We start from the raw sequence: 27,077 nt of genomic DNA on the forward strand, positions 1-27,077 counted from the left end.
GAAGAAAAGAGCGTGAAGGAGAGAGGAAGAGGAGAGAGGGAGGGAGAAAACGAAGGAGCTTTGGAGCGCTGGAGCTCTGATTGCGGACGAGCAGATCCAGAGCGGCCACAGAGCGGAGCCACCGGCGCCCACTGGTCCCCGAAGCTGCCAATCGGGGCGTAATCCTGTAGGAATTTCTCCCGGGTTTAGCTGGGAGTCACACTGCCGCCTCCTCTCGCCTAGAAGCCCGGAGGAGCCGGGGAGAAGCAGGCAAGGGAGGGAGGGAGCGGGAGGAGAACAGGAGGAGGAGGAGGAGGAGGAGGACCGGGGGCGGGAGGCGGTGGCGGGAGAGGAGGAGGGGCACAGCCGCTGAGCCACTAGCCCGGCTCGGACGCGCTTCTCTCCAGATACTCCGGGAGCTCCAGCCGCGCGGATTACGCGCTCTCAGCGCTCTGCCTCCAAACTTCAGCTGCAGCTACATTCCAAGCCATCTAATTTATTCCTCAAAACCAGCAACTGAACCGCGGCACTGGGAGGGAGTCCGCGGAGGAGTAAAACAGCCGCAGTGCAAGAAGAGCTCGAGAGAGCAGCCTCCCCAGAGCAACAACTCGGTTTCGGGAGTGCAGCCACCAACAAGTGAGAAGGCGCCGCATTCCCGGGGCGCAGCCGCGGGCGGCGGGAGCAGGCGCAGGAGGAGCCAGCGAGCGCCCCCGAGCCGGGAGCCCCAGTGCCGGAGCCCCAGCCGCGGTCGTTGCGGCTGCTCTGGCCCGGATCTCTTTGCACCGGCTGCGCCGGGAGCTAGGCAGTAGGCTTCGTTTTGCCCTCGTTGCAAGCGGCGGCTGGGAGCAGCCGGTCCCCGGGGAATATGCGGCGCGCTTGGATCCTGCTCACCTTGGTCTTGGTGGCCTGCGTGTCGGCGGAGTCGGTGAGTGGACTCGGAGCGGGGAGCGCGAGCCGTTTTCGGGTGCTCGCAGCCATGGGGAGTCCGCAGCACCCGCGGGGAATCGGGGAGCGCCGCCTGGGGGATCCCTTCCCCCCCGGACTTGGCGCTCGGCTGCCGAGAATCTACTGGGACAAATGCGCTCGCTCCCCCACCCCTTTCCCCCTTGCCTTCTCTTCCCGCAGAAAAGTGCGGCTCGCCGAAGTTGCCGCGAGGTCCCCGGGGATGAGGGCGCGAGAATCGTAGTTTTGTCTAACCGCAGAGGCCCCTGAAGTCACTCCCAACTTCTTCGCCGTCGCAGGGGTCTTGCGGCGTGGCCCGAGAAGGACCTAGGGAAAAGGGTGGCCAGAGCGGCAGGAGGAGGGCCAGCGAGGGAACCCGCCCCCTCCGCGCGCTCGGCTAGACCCAGGGACAGCCTGGAAACTTTGGGGTCCCCTTCTCCACACACCATCCCCCACGCTAGCTAGCTTTCTTAGTCGGTTGAATGCTGGTAGTGAGGAGATGGGGTCCGGATTTCAGAAACCTGAGAGTGTCCGGAGAGGAAAGTTTGCAAAAGTTCTTTTGTTTGATGTTCTCGGCGGCTGGGGCGAGGGAGCAGACACTTCGTGGAAAGGCTGACTACCCCCTGAGGCCCAGTCCCGGGTCCCGCGGGGGCGGGGGGTGTGCACGGAACGCGCCGGAAAATGCTGGGGCCCGGGCCCCTGGAATCCCAGTCCTGCGGCGCCCCCCTCCTCCCTGAGGGGCGCAGGGCGGCCCCGCAGGCCCTCAGGGGCAGGAGGACATGTTAATACGGGTTGCAGTGGAGTGGAGCGTGCAGGGCGAGGCGGGGTGCGGGTGACGCCAAGCTCAGCCTCGGGTCGCCGGGTTCTTCGGGGACCGAGGCTTCTAGCTTGCCACGCTTGCCCTCGCGGGCCCTGGCAGGGGTGCTTCCGAGGCCCGGAGGAGTCCCTTCGCCCGCTAGGGCGGGCTGCGGGCGCCCAGCCTCCCTTCCCGGCCGCGGCTGCGGGAACTTGGGTTCTCCTTCTTTGGGTTGCCTTTCTGGGGCCGGAGCTGGTTCCCTGCGTCGCCCAATGAGCGCCCTCTGAAGGGAACTGCCTCCTGGGCTTCTTGTCGGTGGCGGCCCCTACCTGGACGCCCCGAGCTTTGCCCGGCTAGGTGGAAGCCCAGCACCCCCGGTTCTGTCTGCAGCCTCGGCGCCTTCTGGAGCTTCGGTTAGGGAGCGCAGCCGTTTCTGGCCCTTCTGGTTGCCATATCTCTTCCCTTTGCCACCTCCTGACTTGCCCAGGGGTGGTTTTGTGAGTTTTCCCCCCTCGCCTTTGGAATATTATTTCCCTTCCCCTTCTCTCCCCACACCCCCTTTTTTTGGAGTTGAGGCAGTTAGGAGTGGGAAACCTCTTAGGCACTGAGCAGCAGACGGGCATTTTTCATCGGTGTGGGAGCCTCTGTGTGTGCTAGCAGGTCCCCCAACGTTCCTTGAGATTGAAGAGCGGGTAGAATTGTACACTGTACAGCATAGATGAGTATTTGGGTGCTTGGGCTGTAAAATAGAACTCCGAGCCTTATCAGTAGTTCTCTTTGGCAAAGGATCGTTTCATCCGTTGGGACTGGTAATCTCCCAGCCAGTTACGAACTTTGGCTCATTGTCCACAGAAAGGGAGAGATTCTGTTTATTTCAGAAAAAAAACATGATTGCTCATCTTGTTGCAAAACAGGGCAAAGGGAGAACTCCCTCTAAAGGTTTTCAGAAGAAGCCTGCCTGAAAGGCTGTACAGGGTTAAGGAAGTCCTTTTATCGCTGAGTCCTGTTCAGGATTTGCTAGGAAGTGTTACTGTTTGGGGTTTCTCCAGAATGTCTCTATCTTCTGGCTCTCCGGAGTTTTGCATAAATCTGACGGTGCTCTTTAAGGAAGCTTTTTGCCTGAACTATTCTCCTCTCTGGTGACACCTTTCCCCTGAACTCTGTTTTTGCGGTTCTAATATTTCTCATTTCTGACCAGGTTTAGATGCTTTCACAGCGAGCTCCTTCACTGTGGTAGATACTCTCTTCAGTAATTGGAATATCATCCAAAAAGGTGATTAGATATTTTTAAAATGTCAGTTTAGACACTCTAGCAGAGAGTCTTTGTTAGGCTATTTCAAAGCCCAGGATGGCCACTAGTCCATTTAAATTACTTTTTGTCTCCGTTTGATGCCTAGCAGCCTCAATGTATGTGAAGTTGAAAGCCTTCATTTTTCAACAATTAGCTGTTAGAGCACGTTATTTCCAGGACCTCTTATTTTAATGTGAAAACGACAGCTGTTTCCTGGGAGAAGTGGTGGTTGTCCGAGCTCAAAATCTGTGTTTAAAAGGAGGAAAGGAAAAATGTCTGCAGTTAGTGAATTCTTGAGTGTTATACTAAGCACAAGGGAAGGTGTGTGTGTGGGGGGGGTGCATGGCACAGAGGTTCTTGGGAGCGAAGGTTCCAAGCTGACTGTGAAAAGAAACTGGTGGCCCTTCCTTTCTGGATGCTGGAGAGAGCAGGGACTGTTCGTGGTCATGCATTCATACTTTCCACTGGCAGGTTAAGGCTTTCACTGCGGGAACACCATGTGAGGGGAAGGACTGACTGAGTGTGGAGGTAGTGATATGCTGTTTTTCTATCCATTTTTTTAAACGTGACTGTTTACCTTTAGGAATAATATATTGCACACGGCTCTAAACATCATTTGAACTGGAAATATGTTTAAGAAAAGGGAGTGTTTTGAACTAAGGGAATTTTATACACACGTTTCAATGTGTGTAAATTAAAAGAAACTGTCAAGTCATTTGGACTCATGGGTTAGCTCTCAGTGCATTATGAAAGGCAGGCTTTGGAAAGTTTGCATTAGAAGGAAAAATAAGGGGCGCCTAGGGGGCTTAGTCAGTTAAGCATCTGCCTTCAGCCCAGGTCATAATCCTGGAGTCCCAGGATCCAGCCCCATGTCATGCTCCCTGCTTAGAGGGGAGTCTACTTCTCCCTCTCCCTCTGCCCCTCCCCCTGCTCCTTCTCTCTCTCTCTCATTCCCTCTCAAATAAATAAATAAAATCTTTTTTAAAAGAAGAAAGAAAAATAAAATTGGGACCATATAATGTTTTTCAGTTCCATAAAAAAATATATTTTGGCTGTGCTGGTAATGAAACAAATTACTTTTGCTAGGGAATTTTATAAAAACCTCGGCTGTTTCTCTCTTAGTTGGATATTAGCAGTAGGTAGACATCATTTAGGAAAGAAAGATATTGTAAGATCAGGCTTGCAAAAGACGGATGTCCTAAAAGGAATTAGAGTATGCCCTCCGATTCCTACTTCTGGGACCTGGTACATCCAGTTTTGAAGGACTGTGTAACATGCTTACTCACATGGCGCCTTGAATAATCATGAGTTTGGAAAGGATTTCAAAAAATCACCAAGTTTTTTCCTGGGCAGGACTAATTCTCAGCTCTCCAGAAGTTCCCAGAGACCTGACCGGTCAGCCGCAGGTGGCCCGGAGTCTTTCCAGGTTGGCAAAGCCCTGAGGCTGAGCCAGCTGCACAGAACACAGACAGCTCTGTCATTAAGGTTTATAAGGAGTCTGGTCAAGCCACTATGTTCCTGGCATGTCAGCTGGCAGTGATCCAATAGACGGTGTGAGGAATGTCATCTGAGTTTAGATTCTCACAGCACTGTCCCTTTTCCATTGCCAAAAATCAAAACTAAATCATCTCACCCATCATTTTCTTCTCACCATGGAAGAAGACCTGCCATTTCTACCACCGTTAACGGTACATTCTGGTATCTCAAAATCACCCGATTCTTTCATGGAGCAGAAGTCAAAATAAAGTTTTAGAGAGAGAAAAAAAGCAAGAAGTAATGAAGAAGAGTCTTTGCTGAAAATAAGCTATTCTTATTTACCTTTTTTAGTCAGTTGGGCCAGTACCATCATCTTAATTCTAGTCTTTTGGAGTTGAATCTTGATGACCTCCTTGACTCATTCCACCTTGTTGACTTCCACATTCAGTGGACTGCTAACTCCACCTACATGTGGTTCATTCCACAAATACACTTCGGCACCTACTACGTGCCTGGGATAAAGCATTGAGCAAACCGGGCTTAACTCCTCTGTGTTCTTGCAGCTCACATTTTAGTGATCTAGGTAGCTTTCCCCGTCAGTTTTGTCTTTCTTGGGGCCTGTGCCCTTTCTTGAGACCTGTGCTTTGTAGTTGCTCTTCCTGGTCCAGATGCTCACCTACTGTTTGATTTATCCTGTACCATTCTGATGGTGTTCCCATGGTCCGCAGACCTCCGTGTTTCTTGTTACATGGCATGGAGTCTAAATATCTCTGCCAGATTTGTAAGATGCTCATCATATTGCTCCTTCCTACTTATCCCCCCTTTGATCACTCCCCATCCTGTCTTCTGGCGCTGACCCGCTGGTCTCACTGTCGTGAACACTCCTGGGACATAGCCACCTCTTTAGTGTTTCTCCTTTAACATTCTGTTGATGCAGACCCAAGCTCCAGATGGTCTTTCATGTTTGAGCCCTTGTTTTTTAGCTTTCTGTAAATGGTACAGCAGACAAATGATCAGAATCATGAGAAGTGTGTGAAAATACAAATCTCAGGGCTTCATCTCAGACCAACATAATCAGTGGCCTGGAAGGGGGTGGGGTGATCTGTATTTTTATGAAGCAACTCAGATAATTCTAATTATCTGAATCAGCCACATTTGGGAACCATTGGTCTGGATCACATACTTTACCCCTTCTTTATATACCATTTTGTGTTAGCTGGTGGGCAGTAGCTGTGTGACCTTGGGGGCCACAGTAGAGTGCAGAGGGCTTTGGCGTGGGAAGTGGATAAGCCGGGTTCAGATGCTGGTACTTTGCCACTTAATATGGTAGCACTTGGACAAGACACTAAAACTCCCAAGTCATTTGAAAAAATACATATGTACACGTGTATAAGTTGAACCTGAATGCCTTTATAACATGATTACTGTGAGCATATAATAAGGGAGCATAGGAATGGTGCTTGAGGCACAGAAGGTACTAAGTGGTTTTCTTCCTCCTTTCTTGGCCTCTCTTTTCTTGTCTATGAAAATGAGGGAACTGTATAAAATGTTCTTAAGTCCTCTGACATTCTAAGAGGGCAGTTTTCTCTTCCGTTGACATTGGTGCCATGTGAGGGGAGGGCCCTTATTTCTACACCTTTGACGCCTGTGCGGTGCCGAGCTTGGTAAACACCTGTCGATGATCCGTGTTTAAGTGCTGGGGCCAGTGGCTAGGGCAGTCTGGATCGGCCGGTTCTGCTGAAGCTCAGCTTTGCTCTGACCACTGCAAGCAGTGTGGTCTGGGATCCACTGAATCCACCAACCCGGGGGTATACCTGGGCTAGTTTGCCAGTTTTGACTCGATAGACCTCAGTTTCATCAACATTGCAGTGTTGGTGGGAAAAATAAACAAGACATTGAAGTCAAGTCCTGCCATCATTGGTTACCTCCATGCTTCCTCCCGTGTGCTTCCATTGAGGTTCCAGCACACCGGAAGGAGAGAATATTGTCTGTATCAGATGCTGGAAGGAGGTGGCAGGGGTCACCTAGAAGGAGGTGGCAGGGGTGGTGAGGGAATGTTGGGGAGTGGGGGGCAGAGAGAGAGTCTTCTTTTTTTTTAAGGGTAGAAATGTGTGAAATTTCTCCTTTTAGCAATTTGAGCTTCGGCTCTTACTATTAAAAATCTCGGTGCGTTTTGACAAGTCTGTTTCTGGGGCCGCGTTAGTTTTAGCAACAAGGCTAGAGGGGTGACTGCCTCTGAATAGGAAAGAACACTGTGGAAATAGAATTGTGAATGTCTGTGTTTCTTGGGTATCTCGAAGAAGGGGAGAAACTGTGAAGTCTTTGGAGATTTCCCATTTGAATTTCGTATTAGCAGAGAGAGGCCAACTGGTATGTAGTTGATGATGTGAGAGCCAGCTTATGGTCTTGGACGCCAAGCTATGGAAGATGTTGTTAAAGACAAGATAGGTTTTCACATTTTTTTCCTCTACTGTTGAATCTGTTTTGTCAAAAATGTCACAGAGATGCAGTAAATGCATCCTTTACAAAGCATTTGGATGTTTTTTTTTTCTTTTATGATTATACAGGTATATTAAATGCCAATAGTACTGATATTTAAGGAGTATGTGCAATTAATAGAGTTTGGTCTCATGATAAGAACGACATGTGGAATGAGATATCCAGTTATTAAGGGAAAATAATTTATTTCAAGTTCTTACCAAGAAAGAGTAAAAGTTCAATATGTAGCTTCATGTGATATATTATTAAATATAAAGGCAGTAAAAATAAATGTACAATTTTTAGGGTAAAAGTGAGGTTTTACATATCTTAATCTCTGTGGGATGTCAGGTTCCCCATTTATAAAATGATGGAGTGAACTAGAAGAATTTTCTGTCTTTAATATTTAGTTTTTCTATATGCTTCAGGGTAAGAATGGAGAAATGTTAAGATTAACCTAATCAATAAGTAATTATTAAGCTCCTGCCAGATACTATTTTATTTATTGAAGCAGGGAATTCATTCACATTACTGAAAGGTAAGTCACTTCTAATAGCTGATGGTAATCTGTTAACTTGAACTGAGTATTCATCATGTACTGAGATTACATACATTGCTCTGAATGTTCATGATCTAATGTCTAGTGTTTTCTCATATATTTTCTGATATCAGCCGGTGTAGCCTCAAGACCAGTGGATGTGATGGAATTCACTATCTTTATAGACAGAACACAACATGACTTGTTGATGTAATTTGAAGGGCTTTTTAAGGCCTAAGTCACCGAGGGGCCTCAGGCTCCTCATTTGGTTTCTGGCCTAGGCGTCCCATTTGCAGAGGGGCCTTTAGCTGGTGCCTTCCCTTTGGCTCATCTCTGTTAGCACTGGAGCTGGTGTAAGTGCTGTGGACACCACAAGCAAGAATCTGAGAGTAGGCACTCCCTGCTCGGCGGGAAGCCTGCTTCTCCCTCTCCCACTCCCCCTGCTTCTGTTCCTGCTCTCGCTAACTCTCTCTCTGTCAAATAAATAAATAAAATCTTTAAAAAAAAAAAAAAAGAATCTGAGAGTAGGCAGTATGGTAGACTGGCTCAGAGTCTGGTCTTTGGAGGTGGGTTTGAATCCCCTTTACCGTGTCACCTTGGGCAGATTTCTTAATCACTCTGTTCTCCGTTTTTTCCTCTGTAAAATGGAATATTCTAAACAAGGTTTTCAGGATTATGTGAGACAGAATAGGTAGAAGCTTTTCACACAGTGGCATATCCATGCTTTATGTCCTGTGTCAGGTACTGTTATTCTGATGCGTGGTTTTCTGTCTCCTTAAAGAGTGGGGGCTCTGTACGCTACAGAGCTTATTTAGCTCCAACTCAGAGAGTGGCCCAGGATCTGCAGGATTGAGCCTGCTCTTTTACAGCTGGTTCTCTTTCCTGATTTGGGGAGGCCTAGCTCTGTGTTCAGATATTGGGGATATGTTTGTATTCAGCTTTTCTCTAAATGTGGGTGATGTGAGAGGATATGTCATTGGTTGTTGCTGAAAGGTTCCTTACTGGGACCAGATGAATCTATGAGTGTTAAGATATGAAAAGCCCATTTTTCCCAGTAATTTTACCTCTTCAAATCTATCCAAAGGAAATTACCATAGCTGGGTAAATCTGTTTTTTGAATATTTACTTATAATAGTTAAAAAAAATGGAAACAACCTGTGTGTACAATAAGAGAAGATTGGTTAAAGATTCTAAATTATACATTAAACACCATATAACCATTGAAAATGTATTCAAAGAATGTTTATAACTGGGAAACTTTATAATAGAAAGTCTGATATAAAACTATATAGTGAAACTAAGGTTATATTAAATAAACTTTTATATATGTATACATAGACCTATACGTGTGATCAAACTGCATAGAACTATATATACACGCATACAGACAGACACAAAGGAGTACAAGTAAAACTGCGTAACTGAGTAAGATTGGTGGATGGCATCAGTGTCAATATCCTTGTTGAGATATTTACTATCGTTTTATAAAATGTTAACCATTGGGAGAAACTGGATAAAGGGTAGAAGAGATCTCTTTGTATTACTTCCTACAACTGCATGTGAATCTACAATTATGTCAACAAAAAATTCAATTAAAAAAACGGCACCGGACCTAGAGGGGTTTACAAGTACCTTCTGCTGATCCTTGAAGGAACAATTGTTGTTACAGAGCTTAGAGAATGATAGAATCTGTTCTTTTTCATTTTATGAGGTTAACATTACTCTATGTGAAAGTCAGACAAGGAGGGTGTAGGAAACAAACCATAGGCCAGCTTCACTTATGATGCCAAAATTTTAAATTTAATATTCTCATTAAGTTTAATATTCTCAAACTGAAAATAGCAGCTTATTAAAAGAATCATGATGAATTCAAGTAGAGTTTATCCAAGGCATGCTTCAACATCAGAAAAGCAATGCAGTTAACAGTTTAAGGGAGATAATATGATCTTCTCAATAGATGCAGAAAATACATAATAAAAGACTATAAAAATGTTAATACAAGGGTCTCTAATTTCTGGTTAACTCAAAGGTTTACTGTATTAGGGTTAGTACATCTGTGCTGATGGCTCAATTCACTTGCCATGTTTAGGAACCAAAAGATCACTGTTTACTGAGTTGTTAGGCAACAGTCTCTAGTTGCCTGGGTGACAGGTGTGTGACAGTGCAGTAAAGTATGGGTCATAACATATATAGATTCTACTCTGTATGAACGTGTCGTTCTAGCATTGCCAAGATTCAGTGTTGTGCTCTCCCAAATTAAGATGACACAGGAGATGATCTTGAGGGTCTTGGAATCAGGTGTATTAGGGTTTGGTTTTTGGTATTAACCACCTGAAATCCACATGACCTTGGGGAAGTTTCTTATCATTTCTGAGCTTGTTTTTTTCAGTGTAACACTGGGGATTATAATATTTTCCCTTTTTGGTTATTTTGAAAGTTAGCTTCAATAATGAATGAAAACTTCTAACACAAAAACCTGACCCATAGTAGGTGTTTTAAGTACAGTTGATTCTTTCTTTTTAGCTTTCAGTTTTGTGATTCTGGAATATATTATACGTGCATAAATATGTGTGCATATGTTTTTTGTTTCTCATTTGCATTCTCACCCTTGACACCAAGGGACATATATTTTCACAATTTTATGACCAGTTTATTTTTTACCAGGCAGGGTGTGATGCTGAATTATACTTTTTCTTTCTGCCATCATCTGTTCCCTGAATTACATTCAGCTAAAACTCGAAGTAGATTTGTACACAAGTTGGAAATTCAGTTAAGACTTGAAAATCTAACATAGGACTTGGGAATATAATTGTAAAATGCTTAAAGAAGGTCAACATTGCAGTCTTATGTTGTAAACACTGATTTCTCTGTTAGGTTTGCTGATGAATTAAAATCTTAACCTTATTTCTGTCCCACCTCTGAACTCATTTAGATAAAAGTGGTGAGTATTTTTATTTTATTATTCACGTATCCTCCTGCTTTTTTTTAAAGTTCACATTAGGCCAGTGTACTTTTTTTTTTAATAAAGATTTTATTTATTTTTTTGACAGAGAGAGACACAGTGAGAGAGGGAACACAAGTGGGGGAGTGGGAGAGGGAGAAGCAGGCTTCCCGCGGAGCAGGGAGCCTGATGCGGGGCCGGATCCCAGGACTCCAGGATCATGACCCGAGCCACAGGCAGACACCCAATGACTGAGCCACCCAGGCGCCCCAGGCCAGTGCACTTTTATGAAAGATGTACATTAGTACCTGTTTTCACTAACCGGAAGATATCTAAAGAAAATTTTTGCTTTTATGAAAAAAAAAGGCAAGAAGTGAAAATAGTGCTCAGTGTTTGTTTTGCAGTGAGCTGTTACGGAGGCAGCATGCACCCTAAGCATCAAGAGCGGCCCCACCAAGCTCCTTCCCAAAGAACTACACTCAGCATCCAGCATCAAGCCACCATAGCTTTGAACTATGTGAATATCTGTGCTTTATCTTGATTTATTTTGTGCATCCATTAGCAAAATGTGTCCTAAGGTATCAGAAAAACCTAAGAGAGGTTATTTTTTTGTGTCTGAGAAGGCCCAAAAGTTTTTCTATGTAAATTACTTATAATGGTTTCTTTGCTTTCTGCCATTTTGGTTAACGAAAGGTTTCATGGGAACCCTCTACTTTCAGATAGCGGGGGGAAACTGCATTAGGTTTGATTTGATTTTGTTTTTGTGCCAATTGGTTATTGAATGAGGTTTTATGTTTGGTAAGTCAGTTAAGATTTAACTCATGTTATGGCACATCAACCAAGGGCAAAGCTCTTTGCTGGTCTTGCAAGTTACAAAAAGAAATTATGACATGATGGCTTGCCTTCAAGCAGCTATCACCTACCTTTTGATTATTTAGAGTAGTTGAAGATGGGTTGGGCCCATAGGTTATACATGCGTTATATGTAAAATATGCCTCAGTTTGTTTTTATCTGAATCTAGTTAGACACGGTTAGCAATCAAAACTGCCAAAGAACTATATCTGCAGCTGAGAAGGAGAAGAAGAACCCCTTGTAGAAGAGAAGTCACTGCTTTCCCAGCAAAGCAAAACCAAAACCTTCTCTGAAGTGGCTTGGTGTGTTGAAGAAAAAGCAGAATTCTATTGATGACCTGAGGACACTTGTTTTTCAAATTTTTTTCTCTTTCCCCACGTGTTCTCCAAGGGAAGACTTCTGAGTATTGAAACGCACGAAAGACACAAAGAGTAAGAAATTGTTTAGAACCTGAATAATTTATTGATGTTTATATCTGAGGAGAAAGAAACCTTACATTTCATCCAGTCTGATTCTCCATAGTCTATAAACTTCGGGCCCTGAAAGGCGAGAGCTAGACCTTATGTGTCTGGCTAAGAGCAATAGTCTTAGCTGATAAAGGAAAGAGGTATAAAAGTGTTGAGATGATTTTCCTTGTATTCTTTTGGATTCTGCTTTTTCATTATGTAACAATGGATTTTAGAGCCGGAATTGACTTTTAAGAGGAAACACATCTAGAGAGGTTAAGTGATTTGTCCAGGATCACGTAATTAGTTAGTGGTAGAGTTATAATGTTGGGCTTAGGCCATCAGTGATTTGTTAGTAGTTTTTTCTTACCATAAAACATTCCCTTTCTGGCTCCTTCTTCTTCCTCATTCCTCACATTAATGATTAGCACCTGATATACCTACTCCTGGCCCGTGTTTGACACGTGAATGAAATAGCAAATGGAACATAAATTATATCTTATATGCTCTGCATCAGTGTGGTTAATGTGTTCTGTGCAAGATGAATAACTTAAAATGATGTTTAGATAATTTCTCAATTTGCAGCAAAAATTGTGCTCCAGCAGACTCTGTTATTATCTGTGACCCTTCTGGCTAATTAGGGGAGGAGAGCAGAAAGCCCTGGGATTTAGAGAGACCAGGGGCTGAAGTCCAGTTGATTTGCAAATCATAGGAAGTTTATGGAGACTTGCAGACAGAAAAGGAGATGAAAGGTTCCTGGAGATAAGAATCAAAACTGGAAGTAAAGTTCTCATGAATTAATACCACATTTTATGGGGAAAAAAAAATACCACATTTTATGAGGGAAGAAGAGCATTCCTTAGAGGTTTATACTAAAAATAAACAGGTCAGTGCCTTCCAGGAAAAGGGGGGTGGAGGTACTTCTGGTCCAGGTAGAAGCTTTAGTTCCTTTTGCTGGTTTTGGATGTAGGGTCGTCTTTTCTCCCAACATTTTTCTCTTGAATACTTCTTTGGTAAATCTGAGCGTAATCACGCAAATATATTTGCATCCTAGTTTTTCAGAAAATAAGTCTGTGGGGTGATATTTTTAAGAAATGCATTTTATTAAAGGACACTGACATTGAAAATTACTATGCAGATGTCCTACTGTGTACTTAGAACTGTGATAGGCACTTTCCATTCTTGTCTATAATTGTCTCACAACTGCCTGGTGGCGTCACTTGCCACGACTGCATTTTAGGTGACCTAGCAGAAGTTAGGTCCTTGGGTTGGTTGGTTTGTTTTTTTTTGTTTGTTTGTTTTTAAGCTTTAAATAGACGTGACAGGATACTATCATCTTTCAAGAGAGCAGTCAAAGTGTTTAAATGTATAATCCCTTTTTAATATGGTCTAATGGGTACAGCTCCCAACAGGGAAGTGTCAGACCCTTCCTTTGCATTGGTTGGCCAGATATTCTAGGTCACCCATGTTCTCATTCCTTTCCCAACATGGAGCCTGTTGCTTCGTGGGCTTCTCTCCACAAACTTGTGTCTGGTAATGGGGGAACCAGTCGGTGGAATTCATGGGGTCTCTTTAAATTCCCAGCTCTGCCGGTGGCCGGCTGTGTGACCTTGGGCAGGTGTCTTAGTCTCTCTCTGCCTCAGTTTTCTCATCTGTAAAAAGGAGATTAGTCGCAGTAGCCACCTCACGGTGATGCTGTGAGGATTAATGAGTTCCTGCTTGTCCAGCATTTAGAAGCATGCCCTGTGTAGAGTCAGCACTGCCTCCGTGTTGACGCTGATTGACATGGACGGCTGATTTGATGTGCTGATCAAAGAAGAAAGGATCCTCTTTGGAGGTTCTGAACCTGAGACTAAGACAAATGACCAGATGGGAAAGACAGCGATGGGAAAAAAAAGGGGGAGGCCGAATTCTTTCCTCTTTTTTTCTTTTCTTGCTGTGGCTCTTGTGTTTTCGTGGAGAAGCTGGTTTAGCCTCTCTAGCTCTTAGCTCTGGAGAGTGAGGGGCATGTTCTAGATCACTGACTCTCACCCCTTCCTGCACATTAAATTCATCTGGGGAACTTTGAAAAGCTATGGGCACCTGAGCCCCACCCAGAACCAGTTAAATCAGACTGGGGTGGGGAAGGGCCAGGTGGCTTTATAGAAAAGCTCCCCAGGTGATTCTAGCTTCCAGAAGTTTTGAGAACCAGTGCTCTGGGTGCCTTCTGGGGCCCCTCAGCTTAGAGGGAAGTCTAGCGGGTAAGATTTTGTCTTGTGAAACCACGTTCCCTACTGCTTGTGACCAAACCCCGTGGAATGCAGTAGCTTCCCCGGGAACAGCCTCCTGCCCCAGTCTAGAGCCCTGTGGAAGTGAACATGCTTGCTCCCAACCTATTCCTTTTCTCCCTTACTCCTCTTTTTCTGTTGGCTCATGCTTTCCTGATAATTAACGTTGGTGGCTTACGATACATGCTCTTTACACAAAAGATTATATATGTATAAATGAAGTCTGTCTGAGGATGTCTTAGAAAAAATGGAAACATTTCCCTTTCCTTTCAGAAACTTTCCTTAGTGGAACAAAGGATGCTTGTCCCCTTGGCCTGGTTGCAGAAAAGCATGTTTGGTCAGCTTATTAGATTTGCCTGAGTTCATGCTTTGAACGGAGAGATTGTGTTTTACTGATTGGGAATGTGTCCTAGAACTTGTCTGAAGTTACTGATCATGTATAAGCCCTACACACGTGTCTTAATGATGGTCCTTTTCTTCAGTTTATCCTTTATTACTGCAGCTCAGCTACTTGGACCTTGTTCAAGTTGAATTAATTCCATGGAACTCTGCTGTTACCGGGGTTGAAGTAGGGAAGAGCGAGTGCTTTAGGCTATCCTGTGAATAAGACGTCGGGGTTGTCTTTAGTTCTTGCTTAAGTAAAAAAGCAGCAGTCCATTATCTAATCTATTCATAGTTTACTTTGTTCTGGTATCTAATTTGGGAGCATGTTTGCCCTCACTCAATTCTGAAACACAATTTTCCATCCCTTGAATAAAAGGGGCTATCTTTAATTGACTCGGGGGAAGAAAAAAAAAATCAAAAAACCTTGTTTAAGAATTCTAGAGTTTTCAAAGCTTTTAAAAGTTGCTCTGCAGGATAACATTAAAGTGCTGACCCTTTAGAAACTACTGCTCAACATGTATCTGTCCCACAATAGAGTTGGATTATTCTGAGCAAGCCTTTAAAATGAACCATTTGCTACAATTCATATGCTTTTAAACCTAACAAGTCTGTAGTATCTAGAATAAAATTCAACATCGCTGTTTTTTGTTTTAATTTGGCAACAACAGGGTTAAATGTGTCTCTTCAAAGTATGAAGCGTGCATGCATACTACTCTTAGAAATTAAGGGAGTGGAAATGTGAATTCTACCCTCCCCCTCTTAGTGTGTCCCTGATACATAGATGTTCCAGAGCGTTGATATAATACAATTTGCACATGGAAGTGTTTGTTCTCAGTGGAAATGAAGTCTGTTAGAGTTGTTAACCCTAGCATTAGGTCAGGTCTCTCCATGTGAATGGACCGGCAGTATCTGCATCACCTAGGAACTTGTTAGAAATGTAGGTTCTGGGCCTGACCCCAGACCAACCGAATCCAAAATCTGGGGGTAGGGCCCAGCAGTCGGCTTTAAAAAACCCTCCAGGTGACTCTATTGCGTGCTAGAGATGGAGAGCTGCTGAGAGGGGTTCTCCTCCTGCTGTTGCAGACACTATTGGATGGGAGCTCCTGGTTGTGGGGCCCAGGTAGCAGTGGGTTTTTGGTTTTTTTCAAGCTGCTTGGTGATTCTGATGTGCAGCCATGCTTACAGGCCATTTCTTTAGGGCCTCGCTTCTCAAAATGTGGACGCTGGACCAGCGTGAGCATCACCTGGGAGCTGGTTAGAAATGCAGAATCTCAACCCCACTTGAGCCTCCTGAAGTGTGATTTGCATTTTGACAAGACTCCCAGTGATTCATAAGCACATTAAAGTTGGTGAAACAATATAGAAATAGTGAGTTTCCTTTATAGAAGTCAGTTCTAGAATGCCCTTAATTTAAAAGTTTTGTGAGGAGGCCGCACAGTTGCTTTGTTTGGCTTCTGCCTAGGGTGGACCCTGGGAAGCTGAAAAGGGAGGAAAGGGTTGGCGTGGTAGCTACCACTAGAAGGACCCGGGACCGGGGTAGATGTAACAAGACCCCGTAAGGCATCATCAAGTGAGTTAAGATATTCCCAGGTGCTAGTAGCAAAAATCCCAACTCCAATTGGCATAAGAAATAAAAAGGAACATTGTGGCTTAGGTCATGGGGGAAGTCCAGGAATATGAATAAAGGTATATGAATAAAGATAAACAAGTTTATCTTTGGCTAATTGGTAAGTGCTTTTTTAAAAAATGTTTTCCATAAAGTGGTTTGCATCTTTAACTGCTAAAGATTCTATAAATAGAGGCTTTTAGCACCTCAAATAGCGATGAGTGTTACATAAATGATGAATTACTGTTTACTCCTTCGTTCTCAAGGTTTTGGTTTCTTTAGTGTATATATATATATATATTCTATCTTACTCATTACACAGAAGACTTGAAGTGATTTCCGAGACTCATACCTTTCCCACAGCCTTTAGAAGAAATTATATAAATGGTTGAATTATACTGCAAACAGCTTTCTAAACGCATACTATGTAACATTTTTCTTAAAGTTTTAACTGTCTTAAATGATAGAAAAATAATACATGATATTCAAAATAACCTCCCATTTCCAAGCTTCTCAACTGAATGCTTATTGTCCTTTTAATAAAAATGTGGATTGCAGGCACATTTGATGTAAATGAATTAAAATTTCATTTGCCCAGAACTTGGTGTATTACGTTAATAAGATTTACCCAAAACACTATTGTTGGTTTAATAAATATTAAGAGCGCATTTGTGAGCTGCCTCCTGGTGTTTGCTCTCCTTGGGCATTAACTACTCTTGTGAGTCTTTACCAGGCTGCTTTTGTTGTTTTGTGCCTGAGGTATAAAGAGAGGCAGAGAACCCAGAAGATTCAAACAAATTCCATACCATAAACTGTTTGCAGATGCGTTTAGTATTCATTCAAGAGAGCCTTCTAATCTATTTAACATAAAATTACTTTTAGCATTCTGCATGTGCAAGAAGTTAGGTTTTTATTTTACTGGAAGTTTAAAAAACAAAACGATATTCTGGAAAGTACCAACTATGAAGCACCAGGAAAATATAATGTAATGACTTACATCTGACCCTTTGTCTTCCTGGATCTTCTATTTTGGTCAATCAGGAATGAAAGGGGTGGAACTTCTAAGGGGACAGATTTTGACTGAATAAAAAGGAAGACCTTTCTAAAAGGTGGTCACAGAAGGAATAGACCACTTCAGAAGTAGTGAGGCCCCATGCTTGGAGGTAAGCAAGCATGCGTTTGGCCATTTATTTGGGATCTTCAAAACATCAGCTACCTGGGAGATTAGCTGACACTTACAGCTTCCTACTCACCTTAGATTCTGTCATCTGTATTTTGGAGTTGAATGCCGAGCAACAAAAAATAATATTGTTTCCTCTCCTGATAACGTGGTCTGACTGAAACTAGACATCACTTATGGCCCTTGGTTGAAGAAATATAACATTCTAGGACGAACTTTCTGTTCAACTAATGGCAAAACCTCTATTTGCCAAATTCAAGAGACTGTATAATTATTGAGATTTGATGTTGCTGCAAACTCCAGGTGGCCCTGATAGGTAGTTAATCAGGTAGAATAGCCAGCTTGACTGGTGTGAACCAGAGAGGTGTGTACCGGGGAGCTGAAGTCACAGTGGGTGGCCTTGAGGGGGAAGAGAGAGAGCCTCTAACGGTGGAGAGGCGGGGGTCTCTCAGGTAGCGTGAAGAGTATCAAGGGAAGGGGGCCACTGTCAGGGGTGTGGGAGGTACCTTTAGCCTCCTAAGTATTCCCCTTCTGCCATTTTACCACATGGGCTGAGTAGCTCTTCTTAGACTGGTCGAGGGCAGTCGGGTTGTGCCACGATCACCCATGACCCGTGGGTCCTAGCACAAAGCTTTCCTTATGAGGCTTACACAACCCTGGTGAAAAATACCACTGAAACAAAAGATGGGCACAAGGACTCGCCGAGGTTAGGAACCATTCCTGTATTTCTTTACTTTGCCCAAATAGCCCATACATTGCATTTCCTTTTGTATTCTGGGTGACTCAAGAGCAGGCTGGACAGGTAGCCAGAAGACTTGGGTTCTTGGAGCTAGCCTTCCTCTGCCAGCAGCCAGCTGTGACCTCTGGCAAATCATCGCGCCTCTTTTGCCTCCGTTTCCCCATTTGTGAAACTCCTTTATCTTTGTAGCCAAATGTACTATAGTTCTACACTGTGCCCTTTCTTTTAAAGGAAATAATTTTCTTCTTTCTACCCTACTGCCTTGGAATAAAGATTTAAAAATTCCAGCCCTTATTTTCACATGGTGCTCTAGTCTCCTCTCTCCTCTTTCGCCAGCCAAGCAAATTGATTACAGTTGTCATCTAGAATGCAGTCCTCTTTCGTGACTGACCATTTCCTCTTGGAGATGCCACTCCAACTAGCTGCTGTAGCTCCGATTTCTTCCTCCCAGAGCGGAGGGTGGAAGTCGCTTTTGAATATGGGAACAAGAAGTTGGAGTAGGAGGGAAAATTCCCACAGTAGGGGAAAAATGTTGTCCACCTGTCAGGGACAGGAAGCAACTGGGGTGTGGAGGGCGGTTGTCCTTGTTCACTGAATAATTCCCAGCAGATTCCCACCCCCCTCCCTCCAGCATTTTAGGCTCTGACTCTTACACACTGGATGTGTGGTCTTGTCCTAGAATCTAGTAGTTCTGTTACAAACTGGGCGAATGAATGCACTCCAAACAGATCATGAGGCTGCAAGTAGCCCAAGTACTGTATTCTGGGGGCCCCAAGGCATTGACGGACTTCCTCTTCCAAAGGCTAATGTTTCACCCAGCGTCATCTACCCACAAACTTTCAAATTTGAAAATCGCCCAAATGCATACAAAACTGACAGCCAGAGTTGTCTGAAGCAGGTGAAAAATGCTGTCCATCCGTGATCATGACCCACCCGCCAGTTCCCAGCTCCTGAGCCCTGGGGCTGCTTGAGGATCCCTGGGCTACAGGGGAAAGGAGCCTTTCCAGGCTGATGGAATTTGAATTTTCTGGGTGCCGGTGGTGATGGGGTGGATTTGTTAAAAGTGCAGAATGTTTTGCAGTGGAGCACGTTTTAGGTTTCTGGTCTTGCCTTAGCCCCGCCAGTACAGAATTAGTTAAGTGACCTTCATGAGCTCTGAATGCCCTTCACCCTGCATATAGATTCTTGGGCCTGAAGTGTCTTTGGCTGTAAAATGAAGGAGCTTGACTAGATTCTAATGCTTCCCCTCAGTCAGCTTGAAATTCTGTGATTTGTGTGCATGGCCATCCCTTAAAAATCATATATTTTATCATTGTCATCTATACATAAAACCAAAAGAATAAAGACCTGCTATTAATTTTACTCCTATTTTCCTGCTGATTCTGATGAGAAGGGGCTGGGAAGCAAACAAATGTTGGGAATGTACTGACCAGTTTTCTTAAGTTATTTAGTTTAATGGTATAAAAAAACCTAGTCATGTGCTCTTAATGTTTCTTGGTTATTTTAATTTTTAAAGACGAAATGCATGACGGAGAGAAAGGAAAACACAAGATTTTGCTGTGAGGTGTGCTTCTGCCTTGTGGATTTAATTGGAGAGACTGCCTTACCTTGAGAGCAGTTAACTACAGATACAGAGGCGAAACTTCTTTCAGAAATGTCTTAATTTTATTCTTGGGTTCCTGGGAATTTAGAAATATAGAATAATTTATTCACAGCTGGTGCATGAATAGAGTAGTAATAATAATTAGGAATAATATGGTTCACCTGTTAAGCTGTTAGTTTTAATCCACTAAATTTTTTTTGATCTGAAGTCTGGCAAAGTCGTCAAGTGGAACATTTGGAGGAGGTTCATCCTAGTTTTTGGTCAGGAAGTGTGCGAATCTGCCTTGTCTTGATGATTTGTTACAAGGGTTTTGATGGTTTGATTTTAATGCCTTCCACCTAAAAGCTCACGCATACAAAGCTAACCCACACTCAACAGAACTCATCTGGACATCCTCATGCAGACCCATTGGGTGGAAACAAGGAGTACCATCAGCCTGCATCAAAGTGTCTGGGAAGCTTGCAGCTTCAAGTGTGGTCCTCTGCATTGGGACCATACCTGCTGGAGGAACCTAGGAGCCTTGGTAGGGGAGAGAGAGTTTGCTTTAAAGGCTCTTATGAATGGAGGCTGAACCAGGCGCTTACAACTTCCTTGGGATAAGAAGAATCCTTTCAATTCTCTAGATAGTAGTCTTAAAAATCATAAAGCTGATATATTTACAACCCCCTTGCTTTTTGTAAAATCCTCAGATTCCAAAGTATTAATACAGTTTATTGGTGGAATTTACTTTCCATGGTTTCTTAATGTTTCATCATAGAGACATATTTCAAAATGTTTTACAGTGATCAATATTTATTAGAGAATAAGTATAAAAATAGGATATGTGTTCTTGAAGGGTGATTTGGATTGAAGTATTCTGAGAAACTTTAAAACAACAAAATAGATGTCTTATGAGAACATGTAATTATATCAAATTATTACCTTGAATAACTTGGGGAGAGAAAAAAAAATCTCAAATTTGTATTTCGTAGGTCAAAATTTTAATCCCAATTAACTTCATATTATTTTTAGAAGTAGTAGTATAACCTTAGTTATATGAACAAATTGGTAGCATTCATAATTTATGCTGGCCGCTAATTTGGCTGTGAGTAAATAGTTATTATCTGGAACTAAGTGATTGTCCTAACACATCATCTTCACCTTTCTCACTGGACTTCCTGCAACAAGATGACTTTTGCCAGGTATGGTTGATAGAATTCTGCCAAGAAGACTTTGTAGTGACAACCTTTTTACTTTTAAAAGTACATATTGTAAAAAAGCTCTCTTGACTCTACAAGTGGAACCCATTTTACGAGGTTAAACTGTTAAGTCACCTTGTATTTCCAGGAAAACAAAGTAGACTTATTATTATTATTACTATTTAGAGCGCGTGCAAGAGAGAGAATGCGCGCAAGCAAGCAAATGGGGTGGGGGGTGTGGAGAGGGAGAGAGAGACTCTTAAGCAGGCTCCATGCCCAGTGCAGAGCTGGAGGTGGGGCTCAGTCTCAAGACCCTGAGATCATGGGGCGCCTGGGTGTGGCTCAGTCGTTAAGTGTCTGCCTTGGGCTCAGGTCATGATCCCAGGGTCCTCGGATCGAGCCCCACATCATTGGGCTCCCTGCTCTGCGGGAAGCCTGCTTCTCCCTCTCCCACTCTCCCTGCTTGTGTTCCTTCTCTCGCTGGGTCTCTCTGTCAAATAAATAAAATCTTTAAAAAAAAAAAAAAAGAAAGACCCTGAGATCATGACCTGAGCTGAAATCAAGAGTCAGACCCCTAACTGACTGAGCCACCCAGGCGCCCCCTAGAATTATTCCTACTTTAGGGCCATGGAAGTTAAGTGGACAGAGGCTGTGACTTCATGGAAACACTATGAGTGTTAGAAATTATTAGTGAGAGATTGGTAAATTCAGCAATATCCAAATGAGTGATTTTTGCTGCTTTCGTCACTTTGACTGTTTCGTGGGATCTTGTTTGCCCAAGTGAACAGAGGAGCGGTAATAATGCCACTAATAAGGAGTCCCATATCCCTTCCCCTCAAAGAGCCTCTTTCCCCATCCCAGACTGTTATAGATGATCAGCATGTGGACACCGTGCATGCTTAGGTTTTAAGTATTTGCTTCTGGAGAGCCAGCTTGAAAAAGCAAACCAGAAAAATCCATTGGCATTTTGAGAGTTGAATCCACAGAAGATGTTGTTTGCAATGTGCGGAAAACATAAGGCCCAAACAGCCGGAACAGGCCTGGTGCCAGGCAATTTCACTGTGAGAGAAAGAGGAGGTCTGAAGTAGTCCTTTTAGGATTATCTCCAACTCAGCAGCTGCTGTCTGAGTTTGATTATGCACATCCTGCTCTGGGAGACCTGCATTAACCCTCGGGCCCCTGGGGAACGTCAGGGCTGTCTTTCCAACAAAAGACTCTTCCCTTGGACACCCAAGGGCAAAAGCCAAAACAGTGTGGAGGTTAAAAGAAGGTGGAGCTTTGGAAGATTGAATCTGAGAGAACAATCTAGGAAGGAGACAGCAGAGTTTCAGCCCTACAAGTGCCCATTACGATCCTTTAATTTTCCAAAGGCAACCAGTCAGAACTAAAATTCAGGACCCCTCATTCTCAGGTTAGCACTGTTTTAGAGAGTACCACATTCTTGATGACCTAATTCTCATGTCAGTACAAATCCTCTCCTTTTGAAAATTGAGACGGAAGGGAAGAAACTCTAAAAAAGCATTTTGGAATTACGTATTAACCACCTTTCATAGACTGTCCCGGCATATTCGGATTTTCCTTTCTAGTAGTAGTGTTTTATCAGTGTGTAAGTCCTAAGTGAGCAGCAAATACATTATTCCAGTAAATTTCTGTGTATGATCCCTCAAGGCAGAACAAGCATATTGGAGAGGCTTGGGGAGGGAAAACTTGGATCTGGGAAGACGGCTCTGAAAACTAGGAAGGATGTTGATGTAATGAACCTTTTGTTCAACCATGGCGGAGTCTGGAGCAGGGCTGCAGCCTGAGGATTTATGGCCTCCAGTCTGGAGAAGGTAGGTGGGCTCACATTATCTGGGTTGAGGAACATGTGTGGGGTCTTTGAGCCTAAGGTTGTCCAGGTAACAGAAGGCTTTGTCGGAGAAGGTGGCAATCTAGCATTCTTTGAGAATAATGTGTTGCTGTTTATTCCACATCTGTGTTGGAAATTGAGAATTTTCACTGCTTTGTGGTTGCGTTTTCTTCCTTTTAAAGGTTGGGAAGCTAATTTCTCGTAGGAAAGAATACATTAAATCCAAGGATATCACTAAAATGGGGGAGTTCTCTTTTCTTGCCAAGTGAGCTGTGTTGTTTGATATAATGGTCCTATTTAACATTGTTAACCTAAAAGGTATTGATTAAGCAAGAGAGAAAAATCAGGATGATCTTATTCACTAAAATTCCAAGTTGATCTGGAATCTGTTATACTTTTTAATAGTGTTGTTGTTTTTTTTTTTAAATAGTGGGGTTTTTAATTGCTTTATTCATTTTTTAAGGTGAGCGTGAGCTGAGTGTCCTTCTGGGTCCTGCATTCTTTCTGCAAAGCTTAAAAGCAAGTGTTACATTTAGGATACTCTGTTGAGTTACGTTGAATGTCTTTCTTTGCATTTATTCTTCTAAGAATTTTGGTGACATCATAGCTTTAAACAAAGGGGGGAATGGGAGGTCTGGAGCACTTAGTAGGAGGAGGTCTCTCAAATAGGCAGTTGGAAGTCTTTCAGAGTTATGCTTTCGGTCAATTTTCTTTTTATTCAGTGGTCTACTTAGGACATACCTATGTCTGCTTATTGGTTGAGCTTTTTGAAGTACCTGTTGCTTGAAAGTGCATTTTTCAAGTGGTTACCTTTTTTTGTGGGGTTTTTTTTTTTTTTTTCCCACCTCTCTGGGGGGAAAAGCTAGGTCAAAAGGGAAAGCTACCTTTGTTTTTGTTCTTCACCAAAGATACCCTTTTGGATCCTTTGGAAAGAGAAGGTATCAAAAGGTGGTTAATTCCTTCCTCCTTTGTTTCCCTGATTTGATAGCAGGGGCTCTTCACCCCCGTTGGGAAACACTCTGAGTGCTGTATTATGCTGTAATGATGTGAAGGGAGGTAACTAAAACAGTAAGCAATTATTCGGATTCATACAATCTAGTAGGACACTTTTTGGAGAATTGTTTGGACTACTGTGGGAAAATAGCTTAAGGATCTATGATCTATATTTGAGGTAGTGATTAAGCTATGCAGCTGGACATTTAGCAAAATGAGCAGTTTCAAGATGTAAGGTGTAAGATACATCCTCGCCTTGCCCAGAAGGAACGTTCCTCAGGTGGTAGCTTTTTCTAGGAAGAGGATACATAGGTCTGTTTCTGGATTAGTTTTGCACAAATGAAGTAGATTTCCCTCCTGCTGCTCTTGCCTGGGGTTGGAATTTTTCCTTTTCACTGCTTGTCACTTGGCGTTTGAATGAAAATATGTCCCTCCTTTCAGAGCCAGAAGATTCTGTGTAATTCATCAGGAAAAATTTCTCTGTGGAGTTATTAATTCAGCTGCTCCATAGTGTGTGGCTCACACTACAGTGATAAACCTCTGAATTTGAAATCTCTTCTAAAAATCTTTTTCCCTTCAAAAAAAAAAAAAAGCATACAATGGATCTCTGAGCCGCTAAAAATCCCACATTGTATAGCAAGCACTGCTGTTCTCTATAATCTCTTTGTAGAAGATTTGGTGGTTTGCTGCTGGAGCTCAACCACCTTCACGTGAAGTTTAGGCTTTTGAAGTGTAGAAGTAGTTCAGGATTAATGACGGGAGATCCTTTAGATGCTCTTGAAGAAGAAAGATGAATGTCTGGTGAATATACATGAATCTCACATATTTGAAAATGTTACTGATTAATGTGGGCTGTGAGTGAAGCTGGCCCCGATGGGCTGGGCCTCTTCCAGGAGGAGCGCTCAGAGTCCTAGGAGCTTTGAGAGAGGAGTCGTTCATTCTCAGCATTCTGGGAGAGATTTACATCTGTAAGCCGGATAAAAATATGGGGAAAGGTGATTAGTTTAATTGGCCCACTCTTCTAATTTTCAGTAGGAGGTGACGGTGGGATGGCTATTCTAGCCTAAAATGCCTGGTAGGAGAGGGAGGAGACTCAAAACAGCAACATTATAAAACATCAGTTTAAATGTGCACTTGATAACAAATGGCCCTGGCACTTGAAGAAGGATGGAGGAATTCTTAACTGTTTGGGACAAGAATCCACCTCCGAAAAGAGATGGACTTTTTTGTTGTTGTTGTTAAGGGTAATTGTGGGGGATTCTAGTGATTTCTGTTTCCCTAAAATAGTAACAGGATTTAGCGGATGTACCCTCACCCGACGTGCTTGTCACTTTAAGACCGTCCTTCTGCACTTGTTGGGACAGACGCTCAGGGTGGCCCCCGTGGTGGCGGGGTCTTAGCTTCTTTCAGAAAAAGCCCAGTGCAGGGTCATGTTATAAAGTGGAGTATTTTTCTTGGACATCAAAGGGCGGGGGAATGTTCTACAGACAGTGAGCTAAGACGTAGGGAGCAGGCATTTCAGGGCTTGTGTTGGGAAACTATGCGTGGAATGTCCTAGTGCATGGAGCAGGGACCCTGAAGTGAATCCAGGTGCCTGCACGGCGCAGTTTTCCTAGAGCAAAATGACTGCAGGCAGAAATTGCAGCCAGATGAACCCCAAATAAAATTGATGGCTTTATTGGACATTCTGTTCAAGAAATCTAACTTTCTAATGTGCACATATATCACCCTGGGGATGTCATTATAAATGGCTGACCTTTTGTTTGGGGGGAACTGCTGTTCACTGTGCAACTCCACTCAGCTCGGCTTCGATTCTGGCCCACATCTGTTGAGCATGTGACATACATGCATGCATACGTATATATAGTGTGTGTGTGTGTGTGTGTATTTTTTTTTTTATTCCCTCTGAAGCACACTGACAACTGACTAAAAAGATTTAATGAAAACCAGTCAGAACTCAGTTAGATATTCCAGTTTAGGCTATTAGCTCTTTTAGTTTCAGATGTTGAAGTTATGGCTTCCTTGAGAGTTGTGGTCGAAGGCATCAGGAAGTCTCCTCGGCAAGGAACTGGGTCGCCTTGTCTTCTCGCTTTCCCCACTGCTGCTCTGGGTTAATGATTGCAGGGTGGCTGGGAATAATGAAGCAGTGCTGCAAAGCTTGTTATCAACATGCTTGAGTGATACTTAAAAATCTTTCCTCTTCCATCTTCCTCCTGTCCAATAGATGTCCGGGCACTGCTGTGGTCACACTTAATAAATGGGACCTAATGTAGTGTCATTTCTGCCCTTCAGTGGGTGGTTCTTATTTTTGTGTGGTTTACTGCTCAGCCTTGCAATGATGTGATGTTTGAGAACTTTCTAATAATTACTGTCTTTTATGGAACCAGAATTCGAGTGAGATAAAGACTTTGACCATTATTTAACAGGTCACCTGGATTTCCATATGAACTTCGGAGGACTTGTCTAAGACCATGCCTTACTGATAAACTGGATTCCCAGATTTTCTTTCTTTTTCTTTTTTTATTTTTCTTTTAAATTTCTGAGGGTACTCACGTGCCTCCTGGATCTGCTGGGGGAGCTGTGGGCCTGGCCACTGGCCTAGAGGGGAGAGGCAGGTATCCTCTGAGAAGGTGGTGGCTCCATACAAGTCTTTTCCTGAAGTTTGGGTGACTACAGTTCCTAATATTTGGCTTTGTCTTTAGAAGTCAGAGTCCTGTTCTTCATTTTTGGTGACTTCTGCTGCTCTCTGGCACTGATCCATCCACAGTTTATTTCAGCAGCTAGTATGATGCCTGACCCATAGTAGATGCTCAGTAAATACTGGCTGAGTGAATGTAACCTCTGGAGGTGGAGAGGGAGTCCTATTGACATGTGGGGGGAGGGACCATCCTTGGGGTCAGGTTCATGAGCTTCATTATTTCTGCTTCTGGAGTATACAGCAAGAGAGGCAAGACTGCAGTAGCATAACCCACTAGAATCCTTCGCTGTCGTCCTTGTCACTACCCGTCTAGAACAGGGAACACGGGACTCCTGACTGTTCTCTCTGCTTCTGTCGGTGCTTTAACACTAATCCAGCTGGTTGTCTTTATCCTTCTAAAACAGAAATCTGAGCAGGGCACTCTCCTACTTAAAGGCCCTTCGGTGGCTCCCTGCACCTCCAGTAAAGTCCATGCTGTGGGTTAGTTGGGCACACGGGTCCCTCTGGGATCTGGCTCCGCACGCCCTGCAGCATCAAATCCTAGAGCCTCTGTGTGCCCTGTGTGGTACTGTGGGCAGCCGTGCTGGCTGGCCAAGTGGGGGCTCGAATCCAGGTGGAGCTAGAGTTTTGGGGTTTTAAAACCAGGGGGTTTTAGAACCTGCATTGAAAGTTTGGAACAGGAGCAAAATAATTCAGGTAAAGGAACCAGAGAAAATTGAGATGTTAAGGGATCTTTGCATGTAGTCTTCAGAAAATCAATTTAATAAGTTTTTCAACAAATTCCATAGTTTCTCTGGAAGAATGTGTATAGGTACACACACACCCCTATATACACATAGGT

General features: G+C 43.6%; 1 protein-coding gene across 1 annotated transcript in view; it reads left to right on the top strand.

The window, feature by feature from the left end:
- The first annotated feature begins 399 nt into the window (after nt 1-399).
- SDC2 (syndecan 2) overlaps nt 400-27,077 on the top strand; it is a 95,680-nt gene continuing 69,002 nt past the window's right edge. The window contains exon 1 of the mRNA XM_021688258.2: nt 400-904. Coding sequence (XP_021543933.1) covers nt 845-904 — 60 coding nt within the window. The 5' untranslated portion in view covers nt 400-844. The remainder of the gene's footprint in view (nt 905-27,077) is intronic.

Source organism: Neomonachus schauinslandi, chromosome 4 (assembly GCF_002201575.2).
Source record: "Neomonachus schauinslandi chromosome 4, ASM220157v2, whole genome shotgun sequence".
NCBI classification, from domain to species: Eukaryota; Metazoa; Chordata; class Mammalia; order Carnivora; family Phocidae; genus Neomonachus; species Neomonachus schauinslandi.